Source organism: Dendrobates tinctorius, unplaced genomic scaffold, assembly GCF_039654945.1.
Source record: "Dendrobates tinctorius isolate UK_male_01 unplaced genomic scaffold, ASM3965494v1 ptg000152l, whole genome shotgun sequence".
Classification (NCBI taxonomy): Eukaryota; Metazoa; Chordata; class Amphibia; order Anura; family Dendrobatidae; genus Dendrobates; species Dendrobates tinctorius.
Window position 1 is genome coordinate 2,014,011 of NW_027361819.1, and position 18,413 is coordinate 2,032,423.

Below are 18,413 nucleotides of genomic sequence, written 5' to 3' on the forward strand. Positions count from 1 at the left end.
TTGGTGGGTCACAGAACCTAGTGAGGACGATAGGACAAGGTAAGAGAGGCCATAAGAAAGAGCAGAGAAGAAAAGAAGAGCGCTACACAGCCAGAGAAGCTGAAGGACAGAAGAAAGGACGCATTCAGGAGGGAAATGTTGAGTGACCTGAAAGAGGACCTAAGACAGAAGACTCACCGGGAGTGAACACAGAAAGATAAATGTTCCACAACGCTTTCGATGACTGGATAATTGGGCTGTTTGGAATATTGGGTATGGCCTTATTTATTGGTTGCACCAGCTGCTGGCAATGTAAGTACATCTCACCAGTTTGGCCTCCAGGCCTACTCATTATCATGGTTTCAGGGCTTCTCAGCTCCAGGACTTTTTGTGTTATGCTCAAGACTTGTTAAGGTTCCACATGCCTCCGATAGATGTCAGTTGAAGGCTTTTTTAGGCCGCCAGTCATTTCTTTTGACTCCCCCCCATAAACACTAAAGCTTGGCTTGATCAAGAGTTCACAGGCTTTCAATATAGAAATCAGAGTAAAGCCACTAATAGGCACCCCTGAAACGTTGATTCTCCTCCTTATCTAATGAGAAAACCAAACCAATTCTCCCACCATTATCTCTACCAACATCGTATGTTGGAATAGAATCAGAAGACCCCGATACGAGCTAGATGTGATGGGTTTGGGTGAAGAACGGATTGCGGTCGTGTTCAGGGTTTTTGTTAGGGTCGGGAGCCACTTTAGATAGCTTGATCCAAATTGCTAAACAACAGCCAACCAGGTAAATCCAAGGAGATCGTTTAATGATCTGATTAGATTAAGCCAGCTTAAAAATCATTACAACCAATGAACAATGAAGAAGTGTTTCCTTCATTGGGTGATTACCAGCTTGTTAAGACTGGCTGATAGTTGGGAACAAGCCCTGCTATAAATGCTAATTTGCCAATCATAGGTTCCTCCAAATGAGCCATAAGGACTTGTGAATTGGGTTCAGGCTGTGAGTTAAGATATAGTGCAGATCATGTATTGAGGTTGGGTTCAGGGTTTCTAGTAATGTGATTTTCAAAACTTGGGTCGTGATCAGATTTAGTTCCTTTGTGGGATTATAAAACATATATTGGGGTTAGGTTCAAGTCTTGCATGGGAATCAATCAAGAGCGTATGTTGGGTAAAGGTTTCATGACTTGTGTTAAATTTGGCTTCAAGACTCATGTTGGGGTTGGGTTGAGGACTTGTGTTGGGGTCAAATTCAGGTCTTGCCTTAGGATTGAGTCCAGATCATGTGTTGGATTTGGATTCAGGACTTGCGTTAGGGTCAGGATCAGAATGTGTAGTGTTGACTGAAGATATGTCTTGGGGTAAGTGAAAGACATGTGTTAGGTTTGGGTTCACGGCTTGTTTTGGGGTTGGATTGAGGACTGGTTTTGGAGCTGGGCTGAGGGATTTTGTTAAGGTTAGATTTATGTCTTTCATTACAATGGAGTCCAGAACGTGTGTTGGGTACAAGTACAAAGCTTCTCTTGGGTTGGGTACAGGGCTATGTGTTGGGTCAATGTGCATTGCTTATTTTGGGTTGAGTACAGGGCTTGTGTTGGGTCCGGGTACAGAGCTTCTGTGGGGTCAAGGTACAGGGCTTTCAGTTGGGTCATGTCGCAGGGCTTTTTTGGGTTGGGGGTACAGGGCTTCTATTGGGTACGGGTACAGAGCTTGTGCTGTATCCGGGCACAGGGCTTGTTTTAGGTCCAGGTACAGAGTTTGTGGTATATCCGGGTGCAGAGTTTGTGTTTTGTCCAGGTGCAGGGCTTATGTTAGGTCTGGGTGCAGGGCTTTTTGGGTCAGTGTGCAGAGCTTGTGTTGGGTATAGGTAATGGGCTTGTTTTGGGTTCGTGTACAGAGCTTGTGTTGAGACCAGAGACGGGGCTTGTGTTTGATCCAGGGACAGGGCTTGTGTTTGGTCCAGGGACAGGGCTTGTGTTTGGTCCAGGGACAGGGTTTGCATTAGGTTGGGGTGCAGTCCTTGTGTCGGGGCAATGTAAAAAACGTGCAGTGTTGGCTCAGGACATGTATGAAGATGAGTGGAGGACTGATAATCCTAAAACATCACCTCCCTGTCACAATGTAGTTGTCTACTAGGAAGAACTAAAAGAGGAATGAGTCCTTTGGTGACTCAGTGACTGATTAACAAGGTCTATGAGAACCAATATGGCTGACAGTGCAATTGTAGGTGTCCCAGATACAAGTATAGAACTTAGAAAGCTGAGCTTAGAAACCACAGCGACAGGTTAGATACCAGAGGTGTGGATATGGGGGAAAGGCATTGGGGCATGTGCCTCAGGCGCTGGATGTTGTGGAGGTGGTGGAGAACAAGCCACTCTACCTGAGCTGAGGTATATACAGTAGATACAAGGTGAGGTGAACCTTTATGCCCCGGGATGAAGTCACAGTCCTGAATAAACCATTAGGAGCCTGCAGCAACTTTTTTTAATTTGCAAAATTTTTCACAAAAATTTAAATATGTAAAAATCAGAACTAAAATTGACATCCCCCTTCTGATATTTCTAACCTTTTCTTCTCCACAATCTTTATAGATAAATCCTCACATCCCGGAGGACGCCGCCAGCCTCCGCCGCCTCCGTAAGAACCTATAGATGAACCCGCCTTAATATTTGGGAATATTTTCTTCTATTTCTCAATGTTGTCATCTTTTTCTTTTTTTTTTTTCCCACAGAACCCCGGATCTACAGCCTCGTTATGAGCATGGTGAGATTGAATTTACAAAAAGTAACTTTTCCTTCTCCTGACTTTTCTCTCACATTTTGGTATTTATGTCTGATTTTACAGGTCCATATCCCCCAAATCCACCTCCAGCGGCTGCAGCCGACCACTCTGTCCCTCAGAAAACAAGTATGGCTGTCTCAATATTTGTCCCCCAATTTCTCTACCCCCTAGAAATCCTCTGGTACCAGTCAGTGGGTGTGAATAAATCCTCTGTTTCTAAAGAGTCAGGGAGGCGGAGCTTACTATACTTTTACTAATGTGTGACTGCCCTTCAAAATTACTAAACCCTTTAAATCTTTTATCGCCACGACAGGCGCAAACGACGGTGATTCTGAAGAGGATTTTGAGGAAAGTAAGTACAAATTTCTGGTACTTTTTAGAAAACCGGTCAGATTCTGGTAATATTACCATCATGATGGGGATAAGAGCCTACGAGACGTCACCATCAAAGGAAGCAAATCTTGGAAGAACTGAACACTAGGAGAGGCGCTCCACTGTGAAGCTTTGGGACCTGATACCTAACAAAGATAAAAATGTCAAAGTGTCCAGTCACCAAGAGGGTCTAAAGCGGGAAACATCGAGGTCCAGACCAGTTATGGGGGCTCTGTGATAGATGGCTGTCATTTATGGAGAGATATCAATAACTGTCATGTATGAAGGGCATCAATGGCTGTCGTGTAAGGGGACATCTGTGGCTGTCATGTAAGGGGACATCTGTGGCTGTCATGTAAGGGGACATCTGTGGCTTTCATGTAAGGGGAGATCAGTGGCTGTTATGTAAGGGGACATCTGTGGCTGTCATATAAGGGGACATCTGTGACTGTAATGTAAGGTGACATCTGTGGCTGTCATGTAAGGGGTCATCAGTGGCTGTCATGTATGGGGACATCTGTGACTGTAATGTAAGGGGACATCTGTGGCTGTCATGTAAGGGGACATCAGTGGCTGTCATGTAAGGGGAGATCTGTGGCTGTCATGTAAGGGGACATCTGTGACTGTAATGTAAGGGGACATCTGTGGCTGTCATGTAAGGGGTCATCAGTGGCTGTCATGTAAGGGGACATCTGTGGCTGTCATGTATGGGGACATCAGTGACTGTCATGTAAGGGGACATCAGTGACTGTCATGTAAGGGGACATCTGTGGCTGTCATGTAAGGGGACATCAGTGACTGTCATGTAAGGGGACATCAGTGGCTGTCATGTAAGGGGGCATCAGTGACTGTCATGTAAGGGGACATCGGTGGCTGTCATGTAAGGGGACATCAGTGGATGTCATGTATGGAGACATCTGTGGCTGTCATGTAAGGGGACATCTGTGGCTGCCATGTAAGGGGACATCTGTGGATGTCATGTAAGGGGACATCTGTGGCTGCCATGTAAGGGGAGATCAGTGGCTGTTATGTAAGGGGACATCTGTGGCTGTCATGTAAGGGGACATCTGTGACTGTAATGTAATGGGACATCTGTGGCTGTCATGTAAGGGGAGATCTGTGGCTGTCATGTAAGGGGAGATCTGTGGCTGTCATGTAAGGGGACATCTGTGACTGTCATGTAAGGGGACATCTGTGGCTGTCATGTAAGGGGTCATCAGTGGCTGTCATGTATGGGGACATCAGTGACTGCATGTAAGGGGACATCAGTGGCTGTAATGTAAGGGGACATCAGTGGCTGTAATGTAAGGGGACATCAGTGGCTGTCATGTAAGGGGACATCTGTGGCTGTCATGTAAGGGGACATCTGTGACGGTAATGTAAGGGGACATCTGTGGCTGTCATGTAAGGGGAGATCTGTGGCTGTCATGTAAGGGGAGATCTGTAGCTGTCATGTAAGGGGACATCTGTGACTGTAATGTAAGGGGACATCTGTGGCTGTCATGTAAGGGGTCATCAGTGGCTGTCATGTATGGGGACATCAGTGACTGTAATGTAAGGGGACATCTGTGGCTGTCATGTAAGGGGACATCAGTGGCTGTAATGTAAGGGGACATCAGTGGCTGTCATGTAAGGGGACATCTGTGGCTGTCATGTAAGGGGACATCTGTGACTGTAATGTAAGGGGACATCTGTGGCTGTCATGTAAGGGGAGATCTGTGGCTGTCATGTAAGGGGACATCTGTGGCTGTCATGTAAGGGGTCATCAGTGGCTGTAATGTAAGGGGACATCAGTGACTGTCATGTAAGGGGACATCAGTGGATGTCATGTATGGAGACATCTGTGGCTGCCATGTAAGGGGACATCTGTGGCTGTCATGAAAGGGGACATCAGTGGCTAGCATTTCTGGGGGGGGCATTTTTATGTCTCATTCGTGCACTGCTGTCACTTATTGATGGATTTTGTATCTGACAGAGACATCAGTAGTTGACACGTAGCCCACCCCAAAATAACACATGACCCATGGCTGTGTTGTGTATAAATATGGTCGACTCCTTGAAGAGCTGTAGATGATGATTTGCCCTGGCATGTGACCTGGACCAGATCTCGTGTAGTGTCCATCTCTGTGGGATTTGGGTGTTTCTCAGTATTGGAGACACAACAGTGAGGAGTTCAGGGATCAGGAATTGGGGAGATTATCCAGGAACCGGTCTGGTGGAGCTGCGCCTGCCCCGGAGAGAAGCGTCTCACAGCCAAAACCTCTAGATAACGGGTCACGTGACCTCAGGAGAACCTGCATTTTGGTTATAATTTTGATAAACTTTTTATTTTTATGCAACAAACTCATTGAAAATATATTATAAATTATAGAGGTGGTCGTCTCCTGGTGCCCGACCTCTGCTGCTGTGCGTAATAGGATGTTCAGGTCAATGATACATTGGAGCTCTGCAGAATCTCAGACTTTCCTGTAACATCACACAAGTAAAACAGGAAACTAGATGTCCGCCTCCATCACTCCCGCCTCCATCGCCCCGTCCGCCACTGCTCCCCATCACCCCCACCTCCATCTCCCCGTCTGCCACTGCTCCCCATCACCCCCGCCTCCATCGCCCCGTCCGCCACTGCTCCCCATCACCCCCGCCTCCATCTCCCCGTCTGCCACTGCTCCCCATCACCCCCGCCTCCATCGCCCCGTCCGCCACTGCTCCCCATCACCCCCGCCTCATCGGCCCCATCGCCCTCCTGAATGACTGTACCTGCAGAGGTAACAGTTTTATGTATGATGAAAAGTTCTGCAACGTTCTGATAGACTTTCCATGGAGACCTCGGCAGGGAGGCCTCGGTTGGTTTATCTGACTCTATCTACTCACTGACAGTAATCAGAGATCTTATAAATGAAGAGTGACGATCAGGAGGGGCCGGGACCTGTGATTTGTGATAATAGGGTCCACGATAACGTTCAGTCTTCTCTCCACAGTTCTGGATGTGATCGCGACACAGCAGGCAGAGGGGTGAGTGTTCTGCCCCCTTCTGTCCGACCCAAAACCTCCTTCATCCCCTATAAAGAACCATAACCCACAGATAACATCCCACAATGTAGGACAGAGATGACTTTTACCATATGTCCCATGATGCATCAGTGATGGTGACTATTTATTAAATCATGACTGTGTGCACCTGACAACTGATCACCACCGGGCGGAAAAAAGAAGTCTGATCATAGAGAAAAAGTTGTCAAGGAGGCGGTGATAGGATCATAATATAAATTATTGACTGTGTTAATATTAATTTACTTTATTTTTCTCTTTTAGGAAAGGACAGAAATCTGCGGACGGTAAAAATTATTACTGTGAGCTCCTCCTAGTGGTGGCTGCAGACAGGATCTTATCATGTATCTCTGTATACAGGGAGCTCCCCCTAGTGATGGCTGCAGACAGGATCTTATCATGTATCTCTGTATACAGGGAGCTCCCCCTAGTGGTGGCTGCAGACAGGATCTTATCATGTATCTCTGTATACAGGGAGCTCCCCCTAGAGGTGACTGCAGACAGGATCTTATCATGTATCTCTGTATACAGGGAGCTCCTCCTAGTGGTGGCTGCAGACAGGATCTTATCATGTATCTCTGTATACAGGGAGCTCCCCCTAGTGGTGGCTGCAGACAGGATCTTATCATGTATCTCTGTATACAGGGAGCTCCCCCTAGTGGTGGCTGCAGACAGGATCTTATCATGTATCTCCGTATACAGGGAGCTCCCCCTAGTGGTGGCTGCAGACAGGATCTTATCATGTATCTCTGTATACAGGGAGCTCCCCCTAGTGGTGGCTGCAGACAGGATCTTATCATCTATCTCCGTATACAGGGAGCTCCCCCTAGTGGTGGCTGCAGACAGGATCTTATCATGTATCTCTGTATACAGGGAGCTCCCCCTAGTGGTGGCTGCAGACAGGATCTTATCATGTATCTCTGTATACAGGGAGCTCCCCCTAGTGGTGGCTGCAGACATAATCTTATAATGTATCTCTGTATACAGGGAGCTCCCCCTAGTGGTGGCTGCAGACAGGATCTTATCATGTATCTCTGTATACAGGGAGCTCCCCCTAGTGGGAATATTAGACAGTGTTTGGTAATAACAGAAGCTCCTGATACACTCACTCTCATTATTTTCTGTGCAGACAGAGGCGCTCGGCAGGACACCTATGTTAACTTAGGTCAGTTCTTTCTTACTATGTGACTTGGATACTTATGAGCTTTTGTTCTCTGTATCACTGTGCAATATTCTTGTGTATTTCTACTATAAGAGTTGAACTCCTATAGACAAGATAATTGCTTCCTATTCGTGTAATTGTTGCAGACGCAGCGCAGGATTACGAGAATTTGCCCGATCCCGCCGTGAAAGGTGAGTGGAGACAATTAAATGATTTAAACAAATGTGGATTTTTTTTTTTTGCACGATTTGTCATATTTTCACATAGAAAACCCTTTAGCACAATTTTTATTTAAGGACCGAAGCCGCAGTAATTTCAGGCTGCCGGGATTGACGGCGCGGCTTCATGGTGCGCAGCGTCCGGTGCGTCATCTCGCACTCTGCAGGATTTTCTATGCATTAGTGCGCGGTGGCGGAGGCTGATGGCGGAGTCCGTGCGCTCCGGCCTCTTCTCATTACTTTCTTACTGCGGGATTTCCAGTTGATTTAATCCTCTCAGTCGTTTCTTGTCTTCTCTTATGTAGCTGATTAGATCGCTCCGTCCCGTATACATGCTATATACCCGCGACAGACGAGTGCTTCTGAGCATGTTGGGAGTTGTAGTTTTTCTCTATAAATTAACCCTTCTTTCTCTTTTTTTTTTTACTGGACAGAAGACCACGTTTACCTGTAAGTAGCAAATTTTTATTAAAATTTGATGATCCTGAGATCATAGCTACCATTTTCGGGGGTCACCCCCAGAATTCTAGAAGCGTCTTGCCTACAAGGACACACTTAGATCCCGATGCTCCCACAGGCAATGCTGCTGCTCTGCGACAGTGAAGCGATGGCCGGGGGACCACCACAATGCAGGGAGACTGCACAAGATGGTGCACACTTCTTCCTGGATGCTCTGTGCAACGTGGTCTTTTCCTTGTGTGCAGGTCCAGTGATTCTCCTAGAAATGGTGGATTCCCTCCTCTGGATTCCTTTCTTGACTTTTCCTCGTGGCTCCTCACGGCAACATAGGAAAGCCACCTAGTTTTCCACAGAATAGTTTACACAGTCTTTCCTTCACAGCTCAGGCACATCTCATTCCTCCAGAAATCTTGGCTCTCCCTTCTCACACAGAAAAGCAGCCCCTCCCCTCTTCAGTGCTGGCAGAAGAAACCAAAACAGTCTTTACAGCAGGGAAGCGCAGAATGTCCCACTGCTCTAACCAAGGGGGAGCTGTCTCTTAAAGTGGCAGCTTGTCTCTACGGTCCATAGCAATGCCACCCCTTTGCAACAGTTGCACTCCCTGGGCGATGGCGGCTGCAGCAGGGGAAGCTCCGATCCCGGTGTAGAAATCCCACTTTCAGATTAGCAGATCGGGAGGAGATATCTCCAGCACGAGGATATAATGTGACAATGGGTTTTCTACATCTGCATCCTTTATTCCTCCATCTTTCGCTCTGGAGGACCCAGCACGTCCATGTGTTACAGACAACCCATTCATTTCAATAGACTTGGTGTAATACTTTATTTCTCCTGCGGCGGCGCTGCAGGGAAACTGAACACTTACTGCCCGGGTACTCTTCATCTGATCGCGACATCAGACCCACCCTGTTGTTGTCTCTCCTTCTGGTCTCCATCTGTCAGGGCTTTTCCCCCAGTTGTAATAAAAGCCCCCCAGTGTCACCCAGTGAGGGGGAATTGGAAGAATGTAATCATGTTTGTGTCCGTCATTGTTGTCTTTTCAGGAAGATTCTGGAAAGTCATCCTGAAACTGATGTGACAGCCGCAGACGAAAAGACCGAGGAGGGTAAGTGTGGATCGTGGGAACGCAACGACTCTCATTACTACTTGTAATCCCTGGCTTGTCCACAGGGAGCGCTGTGACAAAGTCATACATCACTCAGCATTGCGATACAGCGCCCCCAACTGTACAGACCTCTATTGTCTCCTTACAGACAAGACCCCGAGGTCCGCCATCAACAGTATCAGGAAATACTCCTCACACTCAGACAGTCTGTGCCACTCATATGAGAATGTGGCCATGGACGGCCCCCCGAGTGAGTAATGTCTGCTGTATCTAATTCTATGTGATACTAACTGACGTATATAATCCTGAATATGTGATGCTGTATCTAATCCCTAACTTTTGCGGACTGCTGAGCCGTGTATCTAATCCTATCCTGAGTGATACTGACTGCTGAGCCGTGAATCTAATCCTCTCCTGTGTGATACTAACTGCTGAGCCGTGTATCTAATCCTATCCTGTATGATACTGACTGCTGAGCCGTGTATCTAATCCTCTCCTGCGTGATACTGACTGCTGAGCAGTGTATCTAATCCTCTCCTGTGTGATACTAACTGCTGAGCCGTGTATCTAATCCTATCCTGTGTGATACTGACTGCTGAGCCGTGTATCTAATCCTATCGTGCGTGATACTGACTGCTGAGCCGTGTATCTAATCCTCTCCTGCGGGATACTGACTGCTGAGCAGTGTATCGAATCCTCTCCTGTGTGATACTGACTGCTGAGCCGTGTATCTAATCCTATCCTGCGTGATACTGACTGCTGAGCCGTGTATCTAATCCTCTCCTGCGGGATACTGACTGCTGAGCAGTGTATCGAATCCTCTCCTGTGTGATACTGTCTGCTGAGCCGTGTATCTAATCCTCTCCTGTGTGATACTGTCTACTGATCCGTGTATCTAATCCTCTCCTGTGTGATACTGACTGCTGAGCCGTGTATCTAATCCTCTCCTGTGTGATACTGACTGCTGAGCCGTGTATCTAATCCTCTCCTGTGTGATACGGACTGCTGAGCCGTATATCTAATCCTCTCCTGTGTGATACTGACTGCTGAGCCGTGTATCTAATCCTCTCCTGTGTGATACTGACTGCTGAGCCGTGTATCTAATCCTATCCTGTGTGATACTGACTGCTGAGCCGTGTATCTAATCCTATCCTGTGTGATACTGTCTGCTGATCCGTGTATCTAATCCTCTCCTGTGTGATACTGACTGCTGAGCCGTGTATCTAATCCTATCCTGTGTGATACTGACTGCTGAGCCGTGTATCTAATCCTCTCCTGTGTGATACTGACTGCTGAGCCGTGTATCTAATCCTCTCCTGTGTGATACTGACTGCTGAGCCGTGTATCTAATCCTATCCTGTGTGATACTGACTGCTGAGCCGTGTATCTAATCCTATCCTGTGTGATACTGTCTGCTGAGCCGTGTATCTAATCCTATCCTGTGTGATACTGTCTGCTGAGCCGTGTATCTAATCCTATCCTGTGTGATACTGACTGCTGAGCCGTGTATCTAATCCTCTCCTGTGTCATACTGACTGCTGAGCCGTGTATCTAATCCTATCCTGTTTGATACTGACTGCTGAGCCGTGTATCTAATCCTATCCTGCGTGATACTGACTGCTGAGCCGTGTATCTAATCCTCTCCTGCGGGATACTGACTGCTGAGCAGTGTATCGAATCCTCTCCTGTGTGATACTGTCTGCTGAGCCGTGTATCTAATCCTCTCCTGTGTGATACTGTCTACTGATCCGTGTATCTAATCCTCTCCTGTGTGATACTGACTGCTGAGCCGTGTATCTAATCCTCTCCTGTGTGATACTGACTGCTGAGCCGTGTATCTAATCCTCTCCTGTGTGATACGGACTGCTGAGCCGTATATCTAATCCTCTCCTGTGTGATACTGACTGCTGAGCCGTGTATCTAATCCTCTCCTGTGTGATACTGACTGCTGAGCCGTGTATCTAATCCTATCCTGTGTGATACTGACTGCTGAGCCGTGTATCTAATCCTATCCTGTGTGATACTGTCTGCTGATCCGTGTATCTAATCCTCTCCTGTGTGATACTGACTGCTGAGCCGTGTATCTAATCCTATCCTGTGTGATACTGACTGCTGAGCCGTGTATCTAATCCTCTCCTGTGTGATACTGACTGCTGAGCCGTGTATCTAATCCTCTCCTGTGTGATACTGACTGCTGAGCCGTGTATCTAATCCTATCCTGTGTGATACTGACTGCTGAGCCGTGTATCTAATCCTATCCTGTGTGATACTGTCTGCTGAGCCGTGTATCTAATCCTATCCTGTGTGATACTGTCTGCTGAGCCGTGTATCTAATCCTATCCTGTGTGATACTGACTGCTGAGCCGTGTATCTAATCCTCTCCTGTGTCATACTGACTGCTGAGCCGTGTATCTAATCCTATCCTGTTTGATACTGACTGCTGAGCCGTGTATCTAATCCTCTCCTGTGTGATACTGACTGCTGAGCCATGTATCTTATCCTATCCTGTGTGATACTGACTGCTGAGCCGTGTATCTAATCCTATCCTGTGTGATACTGTCTGCTGAGCCGTGTATCTAATCCTATCCTGTGTGATACTGTCTGCTGAGCCGTGCATCTAATCCTATCCTGTGTGATACTGTCTGCTGAGCCGTGTATCTAATCCTCTCCTGTGTGATACTGACTGCTGAGCCCTGTATCTAATCCTCCCCTGTGTGATACTGACTGCTGAGCCGTGTATCTAATCCTCTCCTGTGTGACACTGACTGCTGAGCCGTGTATCTAATCCTCTCCTGCGGGATACTGACTGCTGAGCAGTGTATCGAATCCTCTCCTGTGTGATACTGACTGCTGAGCCGTGTATCTAATCCTATCCTGCGTGATACTGACTGCTGAGCCGTGTATCTAATCCTCTCCTGCGGGATACTGACTGCTGAGCAGTGTATCGAATCCTCTCCTGTGTGATACTGTCTGCTGAGCCGTGTATCTAATCCTCTCCTGTGTGATGCTGACTGTTGAGCCGTGTATCTAATCCTCTCCTGTGTGATGCTGTCTGCTGAGCCGTGTATCTAATCCTCTCCTGTGTGATGCTGACTGCTGAGCCGTGTATCTAATCCTCTCCTGTGTGATACTGACTGCTGAGCCGTATATCTAATCCTCTCCTGTGTGATACGGACTGCTGAGCCGTATATCTAATCCTCTCCTGTGTGATACTGACTGCTGAGCCGTGTATCTAATCCTATCCTGTGTGATACTGACTGCTGAGCCGTGTATCTAATCCTATCCTGTGTGATACTGTCTGCTGATCCGTGTATCTAATCCTCTCCTGTGTGATACTGACTGCTGAGCCGTGTATCTAATCCTATCCTGTGTGATACTGACTGCTGAGCCGTGTATCTAATCCTCTCCTGTGTGATACTGACTGCTGAGCCGTGTATCTAATCCTCTCCTGTGTGATACTGACTGCTGAGCCGTGTATCTAATCCTCTCCTGTGTGATACTGACTGCTGAGCCGTGTATCTAATCCTATCCTGTGTGATACTGTCTGCTGAGCCGTGTATCTAATCCTATCCTGTGTGATACTGTCTGCTGAGCCGTGTATCTAATTCTATCCTGTGTGATACTGACTGCTTCGCCGTGTATCTAATCCTCTCCTGTGTGATACTGACTGCTGAGCCGTGTATCTAATCCTCTCCTGTGTGATACTGACTGCTGAGCCGTGTATCTAATCCTCTCCTGTGTGATACTGACTGCTGAGCCGTGTATCTAATCCTATCCTGTGTGATACTGACTGCTGAGCCGTGTATCTAATCCTATCCTGTGTGATACTGTCTGCTGAGCCGTGTATCTAATCCTATCCTGTGTGATACTGTCTGCTGAGCCGTGCATCTAATCCTATCCTGTGTGATACTGTCTGCTGAGCCGTGTATCTAATCCTCTCCTGTGTGATACTGACTGCTGAGCCGTGTATCTAATCCTCCCCTGTGTGATACTGACTGCTGAGCCGTGTATCTAATCCTCTCCTGTGTGACACTGTCTGCTGAGCCGTGTATCTAATCCTCTCCTGTGTGATACTGACTGCTGAGCCGTGCATCTAATCCTCTCCTGTGTGATACTGTCTGCTGAGCCGTGTATCAAATCCTCTCCTGTGTGATACTGACTGCTGAGCCGTGTATCTAATCCTATCCTGTGTGATACTGACAGCTGAGCTGTGTATCTAATCCTCTCCTGTGTGATACTGTCTGCTGAGCCGTGTATCTAATCCTCTCCTGTGTGATACTGTCTGCTGAGCCGTGTGTCTAATCCCATCCTGTGTGATACCGACTGCTGAGCCGTGTATATAATCCTATCCTGTGTGATACTGTCTGCTGAAACGTGTATTGAATCCTATCCTGTGTGATACTGTCTGCTGAGACGTGTATCAAATCCTCTCCTGTGTGATACTGACTGCTGAGCCGTGTATCTAATCCTCTCCTGTGTGATACTGTCTGCTGAGCCGTGTATCTAATCCTCTCCTGTGTGATACTGTCTGCTGAGCCGTGTGTCTAATCCCATCCTGTGTGATACTGACTGCTGAGTCGTGTATCTAATCCTCTCCTGTGTGATACTGACTTCTGAGCCATGTATCTAATCCTCTCCTGTGTGATACTGACTGCTGAGCCGTGTATCTAATCCTCTCCTGTGTGATACTGTCTGCTCATCCGTGTATCTAATCCTATCCTGTGTGATACTGACTGCTGAGCTGTGTATCTAATCCTATCCTGTGTGATACTGACTGCTGAGCCGTGTATCTAATCCTATCCTGTGTGACACTGACTGCTGAGCCGTGTATCTCATCCTCTCCTGTGTGATACTGTCTGCTGAGCCGTGTGTCTAATCCTCTCCTGTGTGATACTGACTGCTGAGCCGTGTATCTAATCCTATCCTGTGTGACACTGTCTGCTGAGCAGTGTATCTCATCCTCTCCTGTGTGATACTGACTGCTGAGCTGTGTATCTAATCCTCTCCTGCGTGATACTGACTGCTGAGCCGTGTATCTAATCCTATCCTGTGTGACACTGACTGCTGAGCCGTGTATCTCATCCTCTCCTGTGTGATACTGTCTGCTGAGCCGTGTGTCTAATCCTCTCCTGTGTGATACTGACTGCTGAGCCGTGTATCTAATCCTATCCTGTGTGACACTGTCTGCTGAGCCGTGTATCTCATCCTCTCCTGTGTGATACTGACTGCTGAGCTGTGTATCTAATCCTCTCCTATGTGATACTGACTGCTGAGCCGTGTATCTAATCCTCTCCTGCGTGATACTGACTGCTGAGCTGTGTATCTAATCCTCTCCTGCGTGATACTGACTGCTGAGCTGTGTATCTAATCCTCTCCTGTGTGATACTGACTGCTGAGCTGTGTATCTAATCCTCTCCTGTGTGATACTGTCTGCTCATCCGTGTATCTAATCCTATCCTGTGTGATACTGACTGCTGAGCTGTGTATCTAATCCTATCCTGTGTGATACTGACTGCTGAGCCGTGTATCTAATCCTATCCTGTGTGACACTGTCTGCTGAGCCGTGTGTCTAATCCTCTCCTGTGTGATACTGACTGCTGAGCCGTGTATCTAATCCTATCCTGTGTGACACTGTCTGCTGAGCCGTGTATCTCATCCTCTCCTGTGTGATACTGACTGCTGAGCTGTGTATCTAATCCTCTCCTGCGTGATACTGACTGCTGAGCCGTGTATCTAATCCTCTCCTGTGTGATACTGACTGCTGAGCCGTGTATCTAATCCTCTCCTGCGTGATACTGACTGCTGAGCCGTGTATCTAATCCTCTCCTGCGTGATGCTGACTGCTGAGCTGTGTATCTAATCCTCTCCTGTGTGATACTGACTGCTGAGCTGTGTATCTAATCATCTCATGTGTGATACTGTCTGCTGATCCGTGTATCTAACCCTCTCCTGTGTGATACTGTCTGCTGAGCTGTGTATCTAATCCTCTCCTGTGTGATACTGTCTGCTGAGCCGTGTGTCTAATCCCATCCTGTGTGATACCGACTGCTGAGCCATGTATCTAATCCTCTCCCGTGTGATACTGACTGCTGAGCTGTGTATCTAATCCTCTCCTGTGTGATACTGACTGCTGATCCGTGTATCTAATCCTCTCCTGTGTGATACTGTCTGCTGAGCCGTGTATCTAATCCTCTCCTGTGTGATACTGACTGCTGAGCCGTGTATCTAATCCTATCCTGTGTGATACTGACTGCTGAGCTGTGTACCTAATCCTATCCTGTGTGATACTGACTGCTGAGCTGTGTAGCTAATCCCATCCTGTCTGATACCGACTGCTGAGCCGTGTATCTAATCCTCTCCTGTGTGATACTGACTGCTGAGCCGTGTATCTAATCCTATCCTGTGTGGTACTGACTGTTGAGCCGTGTATCTAATCCTCTCCTGTGTGATACTGACTGCTGAGCCGTGTATCTAATCCTCTCCTGTGTGATACTGACTGCTGAGCCGTGTATCTCTTCCTCTCCTGTGTGATACTGTCTGCTGAGCTGTGTATCTAATCCTCTCCTGTGTGATACTGACTGCTGAGCTGTGTATCTCTTCCTCTCCTGTGTGATACTGACTGCTGAGCCGTGTATCTAATCCTCTCCTGTGTGATACTGACTGCTGAGCTGTGTATCTAATCTTCTCCTGTGTGATACTGACAGCTGATCCGCATATCTAATCCTATCCTGTGTGATACTGACTGCTGAGCCGTGTATCTAATCCTATCCTGTGTGATACTGACTGCTGATCCGCGTATCTAATCCTATCCTGTGTGATACTGACTGCTGAGCCGTGTATCTAATCCTCTCCTGTGTGATACTGGCTGCTGAGCCGTGTATCTAATCCTCTCCTGTGTGATACTGACGGCTGAGCCGTGTATCTAATCCTATCCTGTGTGATACTGACGGCTGAGCCGTGTATCTAATCCTATCCTGTGTGATACTGACTGCTGAGCCGTGTATCTAATCCTATCCTGTGTGATACTGGCTGCTGAGCCGTGTATCAAATCCTCTCCTGTGTGATACTGACGGCTGAGCCGTGTATCTAATCATATCCTGTGTGATACTGTCTGCTGAGCCGTGTATCTAATCCTCTCCTGTGTGATACTGTCTGCTGAGCCGTGTATCTAATCCTCTTCTGTGTGATACTGACTGCTGAGCCGTGTATCTAATCCTATCCTGTGATACTGACTGCTGAGCGTTGTATCTAATCCTCTCCTGTGTGATACTGACTGCTGAGCCGTGTATCTAATCCTATCCTGTGATACTGACTGCTGAGCCGTGTATCTAATCCTCTCCTGTGTGATACTGCCTGCTGATCTGTGTATCTAATCCTATCCTGTGTGTTACTGACTGCTGAGCCGTGTATCTAATCCTCTCCTGTGTGATGCTGACTGCTGAGCCGTGTATCTAATCCTCTCCTGTGTGATACTGACTGCTGAGCCGTGTATCTAATCCTCTCCTGTGTGATGCTGACTGCTGAGCCGTGTATCTAATCCTATCCTGTGTGTTACTGACTGCTGAGCCGTGTATCTAATCCTATCCTGTGTGATACTGACTGCTGAGCCGTGTATCTAATCCTCTCCTGTGTGATACTGACTGCTGAGCCGTGTATCTAATTCTCTCCTGTGTGATACTGACTGCTGATCCGTGTATCTAATCCTATCCAGTGTGATACTGCCTGCTGATCCGTGTATCTAATCCTATCCTGTGTGTTACTGACTGCTGAGCCGTGTATCTAATCCTATCCTGTGTGATACTGACTGCTGAGCCGTGTATCTAATCCTCTCCTGTGTGATACTGACTGCTGAGCCGTGTATCTAATCCTCTCCTGTGTGATGCTGACTGCTGAGCCGTGTATCTAATCCTCTCCTGTGTGATACTGACTGCTGAGCCATTTATCTAATCCTCTCCTGTGTGATACTGACTGCTGAGCCGTGTATCTAATCCTATCCTGTGTGTTACTGACTGCTGAGCCGTGTATCTAATCCTATCCTGTGTGATACTGACTGCTGAGCCGTGTATCTAATCCTCTCCTGTGTGATACTGGCTGCTGAGCCGTGTATCTAATCCTCTCCTGTGTGATACTGACGGCTGAGCCGTGTATCTAATCCTATCCTGTGTGATACTGACGGCTGAGCCGTGTATCTAATCCTATCCTGTGTGATACTGACTGCTGAGCCGTGTATCTAATCCTATCCTGTGTGATACTGGCTGCTGAGCCGTGTATCTAATCCTCTCCTGTGTGATACTGACGGCTGAGCCGTGTATCTAATCATATCCTGTGTGATACTGTCTGCTGAGCCGTGTATCTAATCCTATCCTGTGTGATACTGACTGCTGAGCCGTGTATCTAATCCTCTCCTGTGTGATACTGTCTGCTGAGCCGTGTATCTAATCCTCTTCTGTGTGATACTGACTGCTGAGCCGTGTATCTAATCCTATCCTGTGATACTGACTGCTGAGCGATGTATCTAATCCTCTCCTGTGTGATACTGACTGCTGAGCCGTGTATCTAATCCTATGCTGTGATACTGACTGCTGAGCCGTGTATCTAATCCTCTCCTGTGTGATACTGCCTGCTGATCTGTGTATCTAATCCTATCCTGTGTGTTACTGACTGCTGAGCCGTGTATCTAATCCTCTCCTGTGTGATGCTGACTGCTGAGCCATGTATCTAATCTTCTCCTGTGTGATACTGACTGCTGAGCCGTGTATCTAATCCTCTCCTGTGTGATGCTGACTGCTGAGCCGTGTATCTAATCCTATCCTGTGTGTTACTGACTGCTGAGCCGTGTATCTAATCCTATCCTGTGTGATACTGACTGCTGAGCCGTGTATCTAATCCTCTCCTGTGTGATACTGACTGCTGAGCCGTGTATCTAATTCTCTCCTGTGTGATACTGACTGCTGATCCGTGTATCTAATCCTATCCAGTGTGATACTGCCTGCTGATCCGTGTATCTAATCCTATCCTGTGTGTTACTGACTGCTGAGCCGTGTATCTAATCCTATCCTGTGTGATACTGACTGCTGAGCCGTGTATCTAATCCTCTCCTGTGTGATACTGACTGCTGAGCCGTGTATCTAATCCTCTCCTGTGTGATGCTGACTGCTGAGCCGTGTATCTAATCCTCTCCTGTGTGATACTGACTGCTGAGCCATGTATCTAATCCTCTCCTGTGTGATACTGACTGCTGAGCCGTGTATCTAATCCTATCCTGTGTGTTACTGACTGCTG

General features: G+C 47.5%; 1 protein-coding gene across 1 annotated transcript in view; it reads left to right on the forward strand.

The window, feature by feature from the left end:
* LOC141050708 (uncharacterized) overlaps window positions 1-18,413 on the forward strand; it is a 23,865-nt gene continuing 5,452 nt past the window's right edge. Inside the window, exons 1-12 of the mRNA XM_073547306.1 lie at window positions 1-291; window positions 2,578-2,623; window positions 2,718-2,749; window positions 2,831-2,893; window positions 3,081-3,119; window positions 6,118-6,151; window positions 6,452-6,474; window positions 7,317-7,352; window positions 7,496-7,540; window positions 8,002-8,017; window positions 9,070-9,131; window positions 9,280-9,381. Of these exons, the coding sequence (XP_073403407.1) occupies window positions 201-291; window positions 2,578-2,623; window positions 2,718-2,749; window positions 2,831-2,893; window positions 3,081-3,119; window positions 6,118-6,151; window positions 6,452-6,474; window positions 7,317-7,352; window positions 7,496-7,540; window positions 8,002-8,017; window positions 9,070-9,131; window positions 9,280-9,381 (589 nt within the window). The 5' untranslated portion in view covers window positions 1-200. The remainder of the gene's footprint in view (window positions 292-2,577; window positions 2,624-2,717; window positions 2,750-2,830; window positions 2,894-3,080; window positions 3,120-6,117; window positions 6,152-6,451; window positions 6,475-7,316; window positions 7,353-7,495; window positions 7,541-8,001; window positions 8,018-9,069; window positions 9,132-9,279; window positions 9,382-18,413) is intronic.